General features: G+C 42.1%; 1 protein-coding gene across 3 annotated transcripts in view; it reads left to right on the top strand.

Moving 5' to 3' along the window:
• The first annotated feature begins 1,132 nt into the window (after window positions 1–1,132).
• AADAT (aminoadipate aminotransferase) overlaps window positions 1,133–16,548 on the top strand; it is an 83,980-nt gene continuing 68,564 nt past the window's right edge. The window contains exons 1-2 of one of the 3 annotated variants that reach the window (XM_089684032.1): window positions 1,133–1,360; window positions 15,310–15,378. In XM_089684032.1, the coding sequence (XP_089540158.1) occupies window positions 1,324–1,360; window positions 15,310–15,378 (106 nt within the window). In that variant the 5' untranslated portion in view covers window positions 1,133–1,323. The other 2 variants (XM_089684033.1, XM_089684034.1) reach the window with 2 other exon arrangements.

The raw sequence follows: 16,548 nt of genomic DNA, 5'->3' as shown, positions 1-16,548 counted from the left end.
GTTCACCTTTAAACTCTAACACTTCTAGCAGCCTCTGTTTGCAAAGCACAGTTTTCAGCTAACTCTCCCCCTCTGTTATTTCCTGTAAAGTAATGTGTACCAGCTTGTAGCTAGTACCCATAACTGTAGCTGCTATTTCAAGGTTATATTTTCCAGAGTTTAGAAAGCCTTTTGAGTGTATAGAAAGTGAAAGAAGGAATGTATGCAATGTGATGTAATCATTGGTATATACGCTTGGAAGAAGTAGATACAAATCACTCGGCTTTGCAGGCGTGAGCCCGGCTGGGTCAAAACAGTGCTGTTCTTAATAAACCACTTGTTTTCCTCAAGTCCGTGCTACTACATAAGGGCATGGCACCATGAGTTGTTCCACAACTTTAACCTAAATATTGTCAACCTGATACATCAGGTCGTGATGAACTGTAATATGAGGGAACGCATTCTTGAGACTGGAGCTAGCAGACTCCCATGGTTTACCTTCACATTTTGCCAAGCTTTTGCAAGAGCAGGGTCATGTAACTGGGCAGTTCCAAAGAAGTCCCAAGAGAACTCTAGCTCCAGCACACTGTGCATCCCAAGGGTCTCTGGGGACACCTCCAGTTCACCCACAGAGACTGCTAGGGAAAGAGATACATTTTCACTAGTTGTCACCCTAGCATCATCAACATCACTATATTCAAAGTGGTCAGGTGTGCTTTCCACAGTCCCCATAGATTTTCCAGGATCAGGGTTTTACTTATTCCTGCTGCATTCCCAGAACGAGATGTATCCGAAGCAGCCCCCCCCCCCCCCCCCCCCCCAAACCCTCTTGTATTGAACTGTATTGTTGCTGTATTGTCTCCCTTTATATTGTAAAGTGCTGAGCAAACTGTTGGCGCTATATAAATCCTGTATAATAATATAAATCCTGTATAATAATAGTGTACCTTATTGTAGAAAAGCCTTGCCTCTATTCATGATTGTACCTAATAGCTTTCCATGCCTGAATATTGCTCCTCCCCCTCCTGAACACCTGTTAACAAAAAGAAAGACAATCTCAGCTAACGGTAATATGGACTTCGCTGTACTACAGGGCCTGCACCGAACCCTGTCGGCCAGTAGATGTCGCCGCAGAAGCGGTAAAAGCCTCGTTATCACGGACTGACCTGTGCTCCGTGCTCCTAAAGTTCACATCCAGAGGTAACACAATAACGAACCCACGTGCCCGGATCAAAGGGCGAGAGACAACATTACATAAGACTTGCTTCATTCATTCCTACACTCTTCATTGGAGGACACAACTGAGAAACGGCCGCAGCTCTGTCATTGTGAGTGAAGAACACCATGTCACACTGTCCTGTACGGTCCTGCCAGGCCGCAGGTACGTCGTTTGCTTCTTTTATTCCCCTTATAGTATGGTTGTACTGAACACACTATGAGTACCGACTGATTTGACTGAGCCTAGCACAAGCCGACCCACCGGCAGGACCGTCACCTTTCTTTCTACAACTGTAGTTAGAAGGACGGTCACTAGATGGCAGCATGACAGCTTGTGTCGGGCACAGTCCATTAGATACGGACGGGAATACTAGTTGCAAAGTGCAGGGCCAGTCCGTCGGCTTGCTGAACAGTGCGGAGCCTCGGAGATAGATTGGGGGTGCCTAGCCGTAGGGCTTTCATAGGACAGCAAGGCAGAAGGTACATTGTGTATTTTGCTGTGTAGGACGGATGTTTATGTTCCGCTTTGTACAAATAGGAGGAATCCGCGCTGGCTGTGCAGGAGACACGTGATTGTCAGCTCTGGGGGCCGAAAGGTCATCACCTAGGATTCCCCTATGGCAGGACAGAGAGCGCACACGTGGCTGACATTGTGCCATGACCCAGAATCCTTGTATAACGATGTATGTGATCTCCCCTCTTCTAACCTTCCACCATGCATGGTAATGATATGCTACAAGATGGAAGTGTCTGGATTCAAGTGGAAGTAAATCCAATCTTGGATCTCTTACCTACCTGGTAAGCCCTTATCCACTTGCCCTCCAGAGGATTTACCCCCCCCCCCCCCTCTTCCTGACCAGGCCATTGTTTGTGATACCGCGCTGCATTACTTTAACTGACAATTGCACGGTCATGCAACCCTGCACCCAAATAAAATGTATGTTCTTTTTTTCCCCACAAATGGAGCTTTCTTTTGGTGGTATTTGATCACCTCTGTGGTTTTTATTTTTTGCGCTATAAACAAAAAAAGACCGACAACACATCCAGCAAAAAAATTTTAAAAATCAAATTTCGCCATAAATTTAGGCCAAAATGTATTCTGATACATGTCTTTGCTAAAAAAAAATCCCAATACGTGTAAATTAATTGGTTTATGTGAAAGTTATAGTATCTACAAATGGCAATATATATACTGGAATTTTTATATTTTTTTTAATACTAGTAATGGCGGCAATCAGCGACTTATAGTGGGACTGCAGCGGGCATTCTGACACTGGGGGGGGCGCAACTAACTAACTGTCACTGACATCCCCAGTGACATTAATACAGTGGTCAGTGCTAATAAAAAGCACTGACACTGTACTAATGGCTTTGGGCAATAAGGGGTTAACATGTGGGGCAATTACAGGGTTAACTGTGTGCTTTGTTTTACTAGGTAGGCATGCTGTTTTGTATTGCTCTGATTGAGCTGACAGGTGAGAGATCTGTATTGTTTACATGCAGACCTTTCTCCCATCAGTGATACTTGGTGATCGCCAGGTGCTGGCGGGGAATCTCCGGCCGGGACCCAATGATGAACAGCTGTAGCCACCAATGGTGGTGCGAGTAGGGCACGTGCGCACCCCCTACCTGGAAATACAAAATCACGTATATATACGTGATTTTGCCCAGCCCTGCCGCCCTGTAGCTGTAGTTCTGCTATAGGGTTGTCAGGAATCGGTTAATAAGGTTTACCAATAGGTACTATAAATATCCCCTAAATGTGCACCGTTCAGGAGATATTTACTCAAGAATCATCGGTTATGTCACCATCGCATGCACACTACGCTCTCAATGGACAGCGTGCCGTCTTTTGAGAGAGCTGTGCTGCGGCCGAAACTCCTGACATTGTGGTTCGGTGCAAAGCCAGAAGGAAGACCACGTGAAGATGGAAGCCTCTGGGAGCCATAACGGCACTCTCCTGGAGGGCTTCAGTTTCATTTAAAACGGAGTTTGTCATTTTTGTGTTTATTGAAAGTCAGCAGCTGCAGAAACTGTAGCTGCCGACTTTTAATAAACACGCTCACCTGTGCCAGTGTCCAATGATGTGCTCACCATCCCTTCTTTCCCTCTCCCCGACATCTCAACTGTGGGCACCAGGCTGTGACAGCTTGCTGCACATCCTGATTGGTCCAGCAGTGTTCTGGGACCTGTGAAGTGTCCCAGAAGACTTCGGGAGGGAGGAGGAGGGCCGAACTTCCGGCTCACTTTGCCACGGCGAACTGAGTCTGAAGTGGGAGCGAGTACCTGTCAAAACCAGGTATTCACTGCCTGCCAAAAAGTGCCAAATATGTCACTGGAGGGAGGAAGGAGGTAAACAAGAAGAGCTTCCGCTTTTGGGTGGAACATCACTTTAAGTCTTTCATAATGTGCACATGCTCAAAACTTGCAGGAAGATTTTTTTAGATTTTCTTTTTTTTTGCGGTTTACTAATTCTTTAAAGTATATGTGCACCTTCACAGTGTAAAACTGTCCATTCAGTTTAAAATAGAAATGAAAAGAAAAATATTTGTGTATAGATATGAAAAAACATTATAATTACATTTTATTCCCCTTTTTATAAGTGATCCCATACCCTCTGTTCTCAGCTGCATAAGAGCTGGGGGAAGAGAAGCAGCAGCAATGTGATCTTCCCAGTGAATGGCTGTGCAGGGGGGTGTCACCAGAAGTCTGATCATTGGAGGAGAGCAGGCTGAGTTCCTAACACAGCTATAGAACTGACCATACTGTGCTCTAATGCTTATTGTGGTCAGTTTTTAATAGGAGAGCAGGGGAACTGTCAGGAACCCCAAGGATTTCACACAAAGGAAGCAATACAAAGAGGGCAGGATATTTTTTTTATATACAAGTACATGGTACCACAGGCACATATCAGGGATATGAACTGTTGGGTTTGCATATTCTTTAAAGCAGAACTCCAGGTAAAACCTTTGTCTTTGTTGCTAATTTCCTACCTTCAATATGTCATCCATCTTCTGGTTCACTCAGTAGTTGTTCTGAAATAGCATATTCCTTTTCAAATCAAACTGTTAGTTCTCTTTGGTTTCCTGTTTGTAAGACCAGTCACTGCTATGCCTCCTATTCCCCCAGCCACTGGTCTTGACACATCCCTTCTGTAGTTCTTTCTCCAGGAAGCAGTGATGTAAATCAGCCCCACCTGCAGTGGTGGGTGGACCTGGACTCTCAGACACATTCAGAATGTACAGGCCTAGTGTACCCGCCCTCATTCACTACAATTCCCTGTGGTTGATGGGAACTGTAGTTTCCTTTTATTACGCAGAGAGAGGAGAAGATATGATGTAATCCCTACTGTTATACCTCCTCATTGGCAGAGCAAATGCTGTTTTTTTTTATTACAGAGATGAAAATTCAGACTTTTCTCCTAAATAATGATTTTCAAAATTTTATTAACTGTTTAGTGTTTTGTGTAGGGGGTGTACTAATGGGTTATTTTTTTGCCTATCCCGAAGTTCTTCTTTAAACTTGTTGCCAGAACACAATGGTATAGTTACCCACATGAACAACACTGATCAGCCATAACATTATGACCACCCACTTAATATTGGGTGGGTCCCTCTTTTTTTGACAAAACAAATCTGACCCAGCAAGGCATGGGCTCCAAGGTAACATCCACATGAATCACAGGACTCAAGGTTTCTCATATATTGCCCAAAGTATCTCACTGCTCGCACCAGCTTGCCTTTTTCCCATACTGCATCTTGGTGCCATTTCTTCCCCAGGAAATTGACACACACACACATCCAGCCATCCACATTATGTATAAGAAAACATGATTCTTCAGCCAAAGTCACCATCTTCTATTGCTCTTGTGATAGACTTCTGATGTGCTCCTTGTGGCCAGTTCACCAGTTTTCTTTTCTGGGACCACTTTTGTTCGGTCCTTACCACTGCAGACCGGGAACATGCCACAAGACCTACAGTTTTGGAGTTGCTCTGAACTAGCTATTACAGTTGGGCCCTTGTCAGAGTCACTCAAGTCCTTACACTTGCTTGTTTTTCTCCTTTCTACACATCAACCTCAGGGATAACATATTCACTTGGTGCCTAATATATCCTACCTACTTTCAGGTGCCATCCTAACAAGATAATCAATGTTATTTCATTTTGCCTGCTAGTAGTCATGGCTGATCCGTAATGTCATGGCTGATCTATGTAAATGAGTATTATGGTTCAGAAAGCCTGAGATGAACATCTCCAGATCCATAAGATCATACTATGCAGTATGACACCCTTCAAGAGGTACAGAATACTCTGCTCCTGTACTGTCTTCTTTATGAAGTGGCTCTGTTGCTAGATTAAAGGCTCATTCACACTAGGAACGACATGCGAATCGCACAAGAATGCTGTGCAGTTCCTGTATGATTCATATGCAGTTCTGTACAGTGCAATTTCAGGTCATTCATTTTTAATGGGCTACAATCACACTGCATCAAAAGTAGTGCATGCACTACGTTTGGAAACATACTGCAACTGGATCACATGGTACTTTTGTTCTATGTGATCTGGTACAACCTGTTTGCCACCTGCGTTTGGGGTATTGTTAACTTCACACTGACACCCACTGCAGATCAAAAGGAATTCAGTGCAGGAAACCTTCACAGGAATCTGTCACTTTCTCATCCAATTAGCATGCTTTTAGCTCTGGATACAGAACTGCCTGTATTTGTCTTTTTTAGATGTCTAGAGTTCAGCTTTAATAACTACCCATCCCTTCATTTATCTTTGCTGTCTTCATTGTTCAGCATTCAGCACATTTCCAGATGTACAGAGATAGGTTCACACCAGTGCAGTTTACTTTTGATCCATTTTTGCATTTTGCTTTGCATTTTTACATATGTGTTTTTGCTGCATTTTTACTGCATTTCGTGGTGTTTTTTTTTTCAGCGTTTTTTTTTTTTTTGTTGCTGTTTTTTGTTGAAGGGGAAATGTTTTTGATACTGGGCAGAATAAATATACAAAATGACTACAGCAGCATGTCCATTGAACTCTATTGTAGCAAAAATGCTGATTTTTGCGTTTAAAAAAGTCCCTGACACTTTGCAAAAACGCGGTTGCTCAAATAAGCATAGTTGTGAACGTGTCCCATAGGAAACAATGTTAAGTGGACTGTAGTGTGTTTCTGCAAAAAGTACTAAAAAATGCATTGGTGTGAACCATGCCTAAGGGGCTTAATACACTGCTCAAACAAATTAAAGGAACACTTTGAAAACACATCAGATCTCAATGGGGGAAAATATCATGCTGGATATCTATACTGATATGGACTGGGTAATGTGTTAGGAACGTAAAGATGCTCCATCGTTTGATGAAAATGAAAATGATCAACCTACAAAGGACTGAATTCAAAGACACTCTGAAAATCAAAGTGAAAAAATGAAGCAGCAGGCTAGTCCATTTTGCTGAAATTTCATTGCAGCAACTCAAAATGGTACTCAGTAGTTTGTATGGACCCCGTGTGCTTGTATGCATGCCTGACAATGTTGGGGCATCCCCTAATGAGATGACAGATGGTGTCCTGTTGTATTTCCATCCAAATCTGGACCAGGGCATCACTGAGCTCCTGGACAGTCTGAGATGCAACCTGGCAACGTTGGATGGACCGAAACAGGATATCCCAGAGGTGTTCTATTGAATTTAGGTCAGGCAAGCATGGGGGCCACTCAATAGTATCAGTTCCTTCTTCCTCCAGAAACTGCCTGCATACTCTCACCACATGAGGCCGGGCATTGTCATGCACCAGGAGGAACCCAGGACCCACTGCACTAGCATAGGGTCTGACAATGGGTCCAAGGATTTCATCTCGATACCTAATGGCAGTCAGGATGCCATTGTCTAGCCTGTAGAGGTCTGGGCGTCCCTCCATGGATATGCTTCCCCAGACCATCTATGACCCACCACCAAATCGGTCATGCTGAATGATGTACAGGCAGCACAACATTCTCCACGGCTTCTCCAGACCCTTTCACATCTGTCACATGTGCTCAGGGTGAACCTGCACTCATCTGTGAAAAGCACAGGGCACAGTTGGCGGACCTGTCCATTCTGGTGTTCAGTGGCAAAGGCCAGTCGAGCTCTATGGTGCCGGGCAGTGAGCACAGGGCCCACTAGGGGACGTTGGGCCCTCAGGCCACCCTCATGAAGACAATTTGATTGTCCGGTCAGAGACCAGTGGCCTGCTGGAGGTAATTTTGTAGGGTTTTTTGTGCAAGGGTTCCTCCTTGTACAAAGGAGCAGATGCCAGTCCTGCTGATGGGTTAAAGACCTTCTACGGCCCTGTCCAGCTCTCCTAGATTAACCGCCTGTCTTCTGGAATCCCCTCCATGCTCTTGAGACTGTGCTGGGGGACACAGCAAACCTTCTGGCAATGGCACGTATTGATGTGCCATTCTGGAGGATTTGGACTGCCTATGCAACCTCTGTAGGGTCCAGGCATCACCTCATGCTACCAGTAGTGACACTGACCCAAGCCAAATGCAAAACTAGTGAAAAACAGTCAGAAAAGATGAGTAGGGAAAAAATGTCATTGGCCTCCACCTGTAAAACCATTTCTGTTTTGGAAAATTATCTCATTGTGGCCCATCTAGTGAACCTCTTGTTAATTTCAATAACACCAAAGCAGTTGAAACTGATTAACAACCCCCTCTGCTACTTAACTGACCAGATCAATATCCCAGAAGTTTAATTGACTTGATGCTATACTCTGATTAAAAAGTGTTCCTTTAACTTTTTTGAGCAGTGTATTTCTGTCATCTAATGGGAGAGGGACCCCTTTCTTCCATTCCATCAACACCAGCACATGCGATGCTTCTGGACTGCCTCTCATATGCAAGATGCCTACTTTCTGATCAAGAATCTGGGTGATCAGCATTTGTTCAGTGTATATGGATGACAGCACCCAGGAGAAATACTTGGAGATTCTCTAATAACTTATACAATTTGGCAGAACATCAGATGACAGGAATGAAACCTTTTCCTATTTTTACACCTTCAGGCACTATGAGTCAGCACCTGCTGGAGTGAAACACATAAGAGGTTTAATTTACAAATTTTTGTGAATCGGTAAAGAATATGCAAATATTTCTGTAATGTGCAGCTACCCATTTATAATGCACATATATTTCCAGATGTGGCATAGGCCCCTGTTGTGTGCTGTGATTCCACCCATCAGCTGCTACCTCATTACAGCGTTCTGTAGTGAAGTAGAGGATCAGCAGCTAGAACCACAAAGTACAGAGGCTGGGGACCACTCCTAGGAATATCGTATGCTGAGGATTTTTCAGATTGGCAGCATACGCAGCACTGAAGCTTTTCATTATAGGCAGGCCTTATTTCCTTCTTAACCACTTGCTCTCCTGAGGATTTACCCCCCTTCCTGACCAGGCCATTTTTTGCGTTACGGCACTGCGTTACTCTAACTGGCGATTGCACGGTTATGCAACGCTGCAACTAAATTAAATTTACGTCCTTTTTTTCCCATGGTGAAAAAATTTTAAAAATCAAATTTTATCATAAATTTCGGCCAAAATGTATTCTGCTACGTGTCTTTGCTAAAAAAAAAAAAAATCCCAATACGTGTATATTAGTTGGTTTACTTGAAAGTTGTAGCGTTTGCAAATGGTGAATTTATTTATTTTTTTTTTTTACTAGTAATAAAAGTAGTAATAGATCAGCTACTTATATTGAGGCTGCAGGACTGCAGTGGACATTCTGGCACTGGGGGGAACTGACATCCTAGATTGTAAGCTCCAAGGAGCAGGGCCCTCCTTTCCCTCTTGTATTGAACTGTATTGTTGCTGTATTGTCTCCCATTATATTGTAAAGCTCTGAGCAAACTGTTGGCGCTATATAAATCTTGTATAATAATAATAATCCCCAGTGACACCAATACAGTGATCAGTGCTAAAAAAAGCACTGACACTGTACTAATGGCACTCAGCAGGAAGGGGTTAACATGAGGGGTGATCAATAAGTTAACTGTGTGCAGGGAGTGTTTTACTAGGGGGCTGTGTCAGTGTGCTTTACTGTAAGCACACTGCTTTGGATGGCTGTGCTGTGCACGGCCACCCAAAGCAGTGTGTCTGAGTTGACAGGGAGGAGAACTTAGGAACAAAACAGTTCTCCTCCCCATCGGAGATTCTCAGTAATCACCAGGCACCGGCCAGTAAGCACTGGCCAGGACCCAGTGATTGACAGCTGCGGTCACGAATATCGGCTCAGCATGCCCCCTACCCAGAAATGTAAAATTACTTATATATACATGTATTTGCACACCCATGCTGCCCTGTAGCAGTATTTCTGCTATAGGGTGATTGGGAAGCAGTTAATCTAGCAAATGATTCATCTTAGGGTCCAAATGCACAAGTATTTGGCTATGCTGCGAATCCCACCAGCAAGAATCCACGGTTTCCTGCAGCTGTGATTGACAGCTGCTCATGGATAGCTGCGGCCACCAGTCCCAAACACTGCAATAACAGACTTGTCGTTGGCCACATATATTCATGCCTGTTCACACAGCCAGTGATTACCTGCGGTGATCCTGGCTAGACACAGAGTCACGCTAACTGTGCAAACAGTCGGCAGGCTGACAGCATGTCATTGCACTGTGCAGGCTCAACAGTCACAGCTATCCACACGCCTTCTCTGTTACTGAGAGGTCCACTTTAAGTGAGCACTTTGACATTGTTAACGCATGCCCAGGCTGGAAAAATAGGAAATAGAAGTAGGAAATAACAGATGCAATTTGCTTCCCCACTCCCTGTCACTCTTCATTGTAGTGGTTACTAATAGGAAATATTTAACCATATTGTTTCCTATTATACTATTGTATCATACTAAAATAGATATGGATAGGGAGGGGTGGAAGTGCACCTCCTAATACAGATCTTTCATCCATAATGCAGACTGGCACTGCAGAAGGTTCTTAAGATTTATGTGTTTTGTGGCTTAATTATGTCTAAACTGCTTCCAGTAGATTGCTGAGTATCCAGCGCCCATGATAGCATATACAGTGCCTTGAAAAAGTATTCATGCCCCTTGAAATTCTCCACTTTTTGTCATGTTACAACCAAAAATGTAAATGTATTTTTTTTTTTTTCAGATTTTATGTGATAGACCAACACAAAGTGGCACATAATTGTGAAGTGGAAGGAAAATGATAAATGGTTTTCACATTTTTTTGCAATTAAATATCTGAAAAGTGTGACGTGCATTTGTATTCAGCCCCCTTTACTCTGATACCCCTATCTAAAATCTAGTGGAACCAATTGCCTTCAGAAGTCACCTAATTAGTAAATAATTACCTTCGTGTAATTTAATCGCAGTATAAATACAGCTATTCTGTGAAGCCCTCAGTGGTTTGTTAGAGAACATTAGTGAACAAACAGCATCATGAAGGCCACGGAACACACCAGACAGGTCAGGGATACAGTTGTGGAGAAGTTGAAAGCAGGGTTAGATTATAAAAAAAATATTCCAAGCTTTGAACATCTCATGGAGCACTGTTTAATCCATCATCCAAAAATGGAAAAAGTATGGCACCACTGCAAACCAACCAAGACATGGCCGTCCACCTAAACTGACAGGCCGGGCAAATAGAGCTTTAATCAGAGAAGCAGCCAAGAGGCCCATGGCGACTCTGGATGAGCTGCAGAGATCCACAGCACAGGTGGGATAATCTATTAGTTGTGCACTCCACAAATCTGGCCTTTATGGAAGAGTGGGAATAAGAAAGTCATTGTTGAAAGAAAGCTATAAGAAGTCCCATTTGCAGTTTGCAAGAAGCCATGTGGGGAACACAGCAAACATGTGGAAGAAGGTGCTCTGGTCATATGGGACCAAAATTTAACTTTTTGGCCTAAAAGCAAAACGCTATGTGTGGCGGAAAACTAACACTGCACATCACCCTGAACACACTATCTCCATTGTGAAACATGGTGGTGGCAGCATTATGTTGTGGGGATGCTTTTCTTTAGCAGGGGCAGGGAAGCTGGTCAGAGTTGATGGGAAGATGGATGGAGCTAAATACAGGCCAATAATAATAGAAAACATGTTAGAGTCTGCAAAAGACTGGAGTGGAGGTTCACCTTCCAGCAGCACAACGACCCTAAACATACAGCCAGAGCTACAATGGAATGGTTCAGATCAGGGGCGTCAAACTGCTGCCCCTGCAGCTGTTGTGAAACTACAAGTCCCATCATGCCTCTGCCTTTGGGAGTCATACTTGTAACTGTCAGTCTTGCAATGCCTTCTTCGACTTGTAGTTTGGCAACAGCTAGAGGGCCACTAGTTTGACACCCCTTGATCAATTCATGTGTTAGAATGGCCCAGTCAAAGTCCAGACCTAAATCCAATTGAGAATCTGTGGCAAGACTTGTAAATTGCTGTTCAGACGCTCTCCATCCAATCTGACACAGTTTGAGCTATTTTGCAAAGATGAATGGGCAAAAATGTCCCTCTCTAGATGTGCAAAGCTGGTAGAGACATCCCCAAAAAGACTTGCAGCTATAATTGCAGCAAAAGGTGGTTCTACAAAGTATTGGCTTTGAACACAAATGCACGTCACACTTTTCAGATATTTATTTGTAAAAAATTTTGAAAAGCATTTATCATTTTCCTTCCACGTCACAATTATGTTCCACTTTGTGTTGGTCTATCACATAAAATCCTAATAAAATACTTTTACGTTTTTGGTTGTAACATGACAAAATGTGGAAAATTTCAAGGGGTATAAATACTTTTTCAAGGCACTTGTAGCAGTGTCTCAGAGGGAGTCCTGTTCAGGTTTTACTCCTCTCCTCTGGGGTAGTTTAGACTCACCTGGAACCTGCAGTCAGTGCTGTCATTCCTGGAGAACAGACAAGTCCTGTCTGAAATCGCTGCAAGGGTGGTGGAAGCAGTGACACCGCATATATGGAGACTGACAAGCATTAGGCTTGCTCACCCTGTTAGCCAGAATTTGTATTTCTGTAGTGATTGCCGGGGCACTGCTAGAATTTTGCTTTGTAGTTTTTGCTTTGTTTATTTTTTCTGGAACACCTGCAAATAGCACTAATAAATGCCCCCACTGATTGTCACTACCTCACTGGACTGGGTCTTGTACCTAAAAGTGTGCTCACCCTAGGGAGATTTTTTATCTGCTACCTATCCCCAGCTCACTATATATATATATATATATATATATATATATATATATATATATATATATATATATATATATATATATATATATATATATATATATGAGAGAGAGCGATGGAGAGATGTCACAGTTAAAAACCTAGAATTTGCTATGTGTGATCAAAACAAGTAAGTATTTTTTTTCAGAAGATCAAAGACAAATTGAATTAATCATTTGCCAACCACCCAATAGCAGATATACTGCTACAGGGTGGCCATGCTGTGCAGACTCATGTATATAAATGTAATTCTGCAGTTCCTGGTTGCGGGTGTGCATGCGCAGCACCAGTGGTCTGCTTCTGCTGTAATTGGTCACAGCAGAAGCAGATCACCAGATGCTGGCCAACGGGTGAGTGCTGGCACCCACCGATTGTCTTGGACAGGGGTCTACAAACTTTCTGAACAAAGGGCCAGTTTACTGGCCTTCTGACTTTACAGGGGCCGGACTGGCCATTGGGAGTAGAAATTTGCCTGGCGTCAGTGAGTGACAACAATGCATCTTTGGTATTAGTGGGAGAAATAGCTCCCCATAGCTGGTGTCAGTGGGAGAAATGGTGATCTGTCCTTGGTGTCAGTAGGAGAAAAAATTCCCCATCGTTGATGTTAGTGAGAGGAATAGTGCCCTGCTGTTGGTGTCCGTAAGAGGAATAGTGCTCCATGGTTTGTGTCAGTGGGAGGTATAGTGCCCATTGTTGATGTCAGTAGCAGGAGTTATGCCCCATTTTTGGTGTCCGTGGGAGGAATAGTGTCTTGTTTCAGGGTAAGGAAAAGTGCCCCAAGGGCCGGGTAAAGGAAAGCAATGCAGCCCCTGGGCCACAGTTTGGAGACCACTGGTCTAGTAGACTGACAGAACACCGCTCTGCCTATGTAAGGGTCCTTTCTCATGGGCGCCCTGTTTTTCTTTTCAACTGTGCAGTCGCGTTTTGTTTTTGTTTTTTTTTCAAAATTGGAGCTAAACAGATCAAGACTTTGATGTTTTTTATCAGTTCACATGTTTTTTTTTTTCACCAGTTTCTCACCAGTTTTTTTACATCCTTTACCAGTGAAAAACAGATGCAAAAACGGACTGTATGTCAGTTTACATCCATTATTTTGTCTGTTGCCTTTTTTCTTTTACTGAAGAAAAATAGGGGTTTCTTCCATTCAAAAAAATGGATGTTAATGGATGCGGACATTAGTGGATGTAAATGGATGATCATCTGTTTACATCCACTAGTCCACAGAAATACATGGGTGTCTGTTTTTCAATCGTAAACGGACAGATGAAAAACGGCATATGGAACACCCGTGTGAAAGAGGCCTAAGGCAGAGCTGTGTCTTGTCAGTGGCAATGTGCTGGATTCTCTTTCCCTGCAAGCAGCACATTACCTAGTGGAAACAGCACACACAGTAAACATTACACATAGGTAACCCCTTGATCCTCATACATATTTAACCCCTTCCCAGCCAATGTCATTAGTACAGTGTCAGTGTATATTTTTTATCACTGTATTAATATACTGTGTAATATACTATTGCAGCACATTTCAATAGTTCCATATTCTTGAGTTATCTTTCTATCATGTTAATTGCAGGGTAAGCATTAATTGCGTGACAAAGGATTCTATTAGATTAATAAAGCCATTAAACCCTCTGCATGCTGTGTGATAATGTAATGGATACAATAATAGGAGTGAATAAATAAATATAGTAGTCTAATAGCCCACAGTACTTCTAACATAACAAACAGATCTTATAAAATATTAAAGGAATACTGTTTATTACACAATAATGTATATGATTACATATTGTGCCTCCAGTTTAAAGGAATATGTTCAGCCAAAACCTTTAATACCCAAGTATTGGATAGCGGGAAAAGCTCTCTTCCTCAAGGCTCAGCATTTTTTTTCATTATGTGAATTAGACTGAATGCACAAAGCTAACATACGAGAATAAAGACACCAATTTTAAAAACAATGACAGTTGCTCCTACAGCCACCACAAACCACCCCCCCCCCCCTCAGATTCCCATTATTGTCTAGTGTTTTACGTATTACTTAATGGTACTATCACAAGGGACTGTATTCATGTCTATGGGTACAATAAGATACTTTCTTATATATGTTAAGGGCCCCTGCATGTGTGCCATTGTCACAATATATAAAATAGTATTAAGATATGTAACCATATTTGTCTCTTTTCATGCCCTGCGTTTTTATAAAAGAAATATAGATTATGTAAAAAATAAAACTTTTCAGTAGGGTCCAAAAAGATTTACAAATTAGAGTTACATGACTGAAAATACAGATACTTACTCTTGTGTACCACTTTTATTGAGTTTATGGCCACTATTTCTATCAGGACACATTCACATTTAGGCCTCTTGTACATGCCACACTTGTTACTGATCTGAACCCAGGTGCATTGTTGTCCATGGAACAATGCACACAGTTGTGTAAAGATCAGTAATAAAACGATGCGATGAGAGCTGTAAAATAAAAATGAAAATTTTACATTTGAGTGCAGTCATTTAACACAAGTGGATACATGCATATACACACATAGATTGCAACACTGGCCACTAAAAGACGATGAAGAATTTTAGACATGTATACATGCATGCGTGTTTACATATTCATACACAAGCTCTTTCACTGAACATTTTACTCAGGATTTCTCTGCCAACAAGATCCTGCTTATAAAAATCAGTAAAATATTACATGATTGTGCAAGGCTTGCTGTTGTTGTTTTTTTCTTTTGTTTTTATACTATAGTATAAGTAAAATAGGTCATTCAGTTTGTCATGAGATATATTAGTGAAAAAATCAAGATATAACATTTTCTTTAAATAAAACCAGGTGTAATATGTTTTACCAAATATCTTTTGTTTATCCACAGACATGAACTACGCACGGTTTCTTACAGCAGTGAGTGCAGCAAGACAACCCTCACCTATACGAGCTCTGAGTAAGTTCTGTGAAGCAGCAGAGAATGTCCCTTCTGGGATAAATATAATGCTGGTCCAAATTTCTGCTTGTTACTGCTGAGTAGGATGTGCTGGAGAAAACCTCGCTGGATGTACTAACTAGGCAGAATGCAAGCTGTCAGTGTGAGTGGATTCTGCATGTCCAGATGTGTTCTCTGACACTGTATCAGCACAGATAATCATTGACCATCATTTGTTACAATGTAACAGCTCTCTGTGATTTGTCTACATTAAAGTTATCAATTGTGGACATTCCTGCTCTTCTGCTCGCTCTGTTTCTTTCATGTTTGATAAGTGACAAACCTCCTTGATTCCTGTCTGAAGATGCTGGGGGTAGAATATTAACCCACAAGCTGCCAGAAATCTTTCAGCTTATATTAAAAGAGAAAAAAAATTATTTATATATATATATATATATATATATATTTACACATTTTCTCATGAATACTGTATACATATTTTATGTGTGAGTTTGACATAAATATGTATGCTTATACTCTAATTTGACTCGGTTTGGAAGAAAATGTATTTCTTCCACAACCTGCCTTTACTATTGCGACACAGCGACAAAACGAGAACAGACTGGAGAAGTTTTTCTCTGGTCTGTTACTTTGCAGGGGTTTGGGAGGGATGGAGGGAAGAAGACAGCTGAGAGCAGAGTCTGATTGCTAGGAGGGAACGTGCTCGTGCTCTGAAGACTCATCTGCTGAGGTGGCAGATGGGAAACGTAGTCTTAGCACAGTGCTGACTGCAGGGAGTGATGAGAAGGCTCTGTGGAGCATAGGGATGCACAGCAGCACTGTTTTTGAAAACAAGCAAAATTTAACAGAAGGTACACACAAGGATTGTGACAAGAATGCAAATGTAAGTCGATTCCTGATGTCATGTATGCCTCCATGCTACATGCTACATCTATATTTAGGGGAGAAAGGTGAACTTATCCTTTTAGGAAAAAAAGCAAGCACTCAAATTAGAAATGTTGAAAATCAGTGACATCCACAACTGACTGAAGAAAATTTAGTGTAAAAATGCTACAGTTTTAGTAAACATCGAATATTATATGGATATATAATAACCCTTTTTATTTTGGAATGATAATTAGAGATGCTCTATGATCAGGGCATACACTTTAATAACATCAACATTGTAAT

This window comes from Staurois parvus, unplaced genomic scaffold (genome assembly GCF_062004578.1).
Source record: "Staurois parvus isolate SC_StPar_1 unplaced genomic scaffold, SC_StPar_1.0 ptg000334l, whole genome shotgun sequence".
Classification (NCBI taxonomy): domain Eukaryota; kingdom Metazoa; phylum Chordata; class Amphibia; order Anura; family Ranidae; genus Staurois; species Staurois parvus.
The sequence above is the reverse complement of the archived record's forward strand: the minus strand, read 5'-3'. Positions and strand labels throughout refer to the sequence as shown.